Raw genomic sequence first — 2,684 nt, 5'->3', positions numbered from 1 at the left:
TCCTAAATAATAATAAAAAAATAATAATAATAATATACCTATTATTTATTACATCATTTCCAATCCAATTGTGCAACATTCGAATGACGGAGGCTCCTTTGCTGTAGGAAATCGTATCAAATATCTCCTCAACTTCTGATGGTGGACCAACTATAACCTAAAACCAAACATAAATAAATGAAAAACTCAACTTAAAGTACATGTATGTACATGTTGTACATAAAATATAAACATGTAGAATTAAAAATATTATAAAAATGAAGGAATATCTTTTAGCGACATTTGACAAAATTTGGCTAAGAATTTTAGTAGTTTTAGTATGCATCAATTTTCCTGGCTTGTGTTTTTGCCCAATTTTTTTTAATTCATAAAAATCCAATTTCTAAAAATTTCACCTCAATAGGGTGACTGTTGGAGAGTGCATCAAGACTCAATGCTTGAGCGTAATCCTGCGCCAGGAACTGGGTCCAAATATCAAACTCAGGATGACAATAATCAACACACAGGTACTCAATCCAAGACGCAAAACCTTCATTGAGCCACAAATCAGTCCACCACTCCATCGTAACCTATGGAGAAATAATTATAATAATAATAAAATATCACCATAATATTTAAGATAATTATGGCCACTAACTAACTAACTAACTAACCAAGTTTCCAAACCATTGATGGGCCAGTTCATGTCCTACATAAAACAAGATAATAAAATGGCGGAATGAGGTACCAGAGAGCAGCTGCTTACCAACAACAATAGCCACAATCTGTTTACTGGAGATAGGAGAATCCTCACTAGCGAGTAGGAGTCTTTCTCTATATGTAACTAGGCCCCAGTTCTCCATAGCACCTGATAAAAGTATCAAATGAAATGATGGATTTATTATAAGGACTGACCAGCTGCAAAATCAGGGATGGCAATAAGATCAATTTTAGGAAGAGGATAAGGAACATTGAAATACTCCCTGTAAAAGGGCAAAGTCTTTGTAGCAATCTAAAAGGAAGAGAGAGTATTAGAGGAAGTAAATAATTCTTTTCTTTTCTTACATTCAGTGCAAATCTTCCTTGCTCTTTCTTTCCCAGTGGAGTATACACTCTCACAACTACTCCATTGCTGTCCTTATCTTCTATGTAATCATACTCTCCTACTATGAACGCTAGTAGATATGTTGACATTATTGGAGTACGATTAAAAACAACTGTCTTGTTGTCACCATCTTCCTTTGTTTCTTTGACATCCTAAGATAGAGAGAGAGAGAGAAAAAAACACACAAAGATATAATGTGTAATGTATATGAACACTCAACGATTAATCATAATGAATCTATAGTTCCTCTCATACCATGTTGGAGAGAGCCACAAGGTTCTTTGGTACAACTAGCGTCACGTCAAAAGTTGCTTTGTGAGCTGGTTCATCCCAGCAGGGGAAGGCACGCCTAGCATCAGCAGGCTAAAGGAAGAGGAGACATTATGTGTAACTGTAACAAGAAAACATGATGGGGGCTGGATACAATATGACCACAATATCACTCCCTAGGTTGAGGTTGTAAAAACAGTTACATCATGCTTTGCTGCTATCACTGATATTCTTTCTTATTCTTTCTCCCTCCTTCTCTCCTTTTCTCTCTCTCTCTTCTAACTTCAAATTGTGTTACAGCTGTATATCTCTCAACATCAGGTTCGTCAGGACGTGTGTACTTTGACCTGTAGAATCCCTTCATCTGGTCATTGAGTATTCCAGTGAAGACAATGTTCAGTGTAGCTTCAGATGATGATATTTCTTGAGGAAAATCAAACGAAACTCTCTCATCTTCTTTCTGATAGCTAACAGTGCCAACTGCAATAATAATAATAATATTAATAATACATGATTGATTACTGTGGTAATTGGCAAAACAAACTTTCATTATATGGGAAAAATAATGAAAGTTGTCGACCACAAACTATTTATGATAATATATCTCTTGTATAATAGCAAGCAAGGATAATCACTAAAGTCTAAATTATTTCAGCCCATTATCTAATTACCTTGATCTCCACAGGTGACGTTAGATATTTCAATATCAGCAGAATTGAGACATACAGTCTTTGTTGGAGTATTAACCTAACAATACAAAACAATAAGGACATAAACACAGTACAATAGGCTTGTCACTTTATGCTGTTCAGTCTAACTTTTAATGTAATGCAGACTTTCCCAGCAAAAGTGAACTTCTGCAGGTCAGGCTTCAGCTCTAGTGTATAGTTGACAGGAACTACATCAGTTGGGAGTCTAGTGAATGGTTTCTTATCAGAACTCATGATCCTTTTCTCTCTGTCAGCAGAAGAACAACCACGAGCTCATCAGGAGAGGTGTGGAGGATGTGGAGCTTAAAGGCTCTAGCCTCGCCCAGTCAGTGTCTGAAAATGTTTTGTGTGAGAAATGCATTCTCTTTATCAGTTAAAAGAGTTCTGAGGACTAGTTTAACCTCAAATTCATCAGAATATAATGTAAGTATAGATTGACGTGTAGATATATCTATTCTTCTGTAAATTTTGTGTGAGCTTTAGATCTAATTTAGTCTTGAATACTTCATTAATGTGGGCTTGATTGCAATTTTGAGCTAATATCCAGAATTTTGGGTGGAATTTAAAAATCTAAGCATTAATATTATGTTCATACTTGTTCATGACTTCTTAATAATTAT

At 35.3% G+C, this 2,684-nt stretch overlaps 1 protein-coding gene across 1 annotated transcript; it reads right to left on the bottom strand.

Annotated features, from left to right (window-relative positions):
• Positions 1–52: 52 nt before the first annotated feature.
• LOC100638193 (puromycin-sensitive aminopeptidase-like protein) lies at positions 53–2,356 on the bottom strand (the record flags this gene model as incomplete). Its single annotated transcript, XM_011410438.2, has 10 exons — positions 2,173–2,356; positions 2,026–2,101; positions 1,638–1,834; positions 1,340–1,447; positions 1,045–1,236; positions 895–991; positions 746–847; positions 654–688; positions 396–569; positions 53–157 (listed from the first exon to the last, which is right to left on the bottom strand). Coding segments are annotated over exons 1-10 (1,212 nt in total), but the record flags the coding sequence as incomplete, so codon positions are not given.
• Positions 2,357–2,684: the final 328 nt, after the last annotated feature.

This window comes from Amphimedon queenslandica, unplaced genomic scaffold (assembly GCF_000090795.2).
Source record: "Amphimedon queenslandica unplaced genomic scaffold, v1.1 AMPQUscaffold_8640_Cont19417, whole genome shotgun sequence".
NCBI classification, from domain to species: domain Eukaryota; kingdom Metazoa; phylum Porifera; class Demospongiae; order Haplosclerida; family Niphatidae; genus Amphimedon; species Amphimedon queenslandica.
The sequence above is the reverse complement of the archived record's forward strand: the minus strand, read 5'-3'. Positions and strand labels throughout refer to the sequence as shown.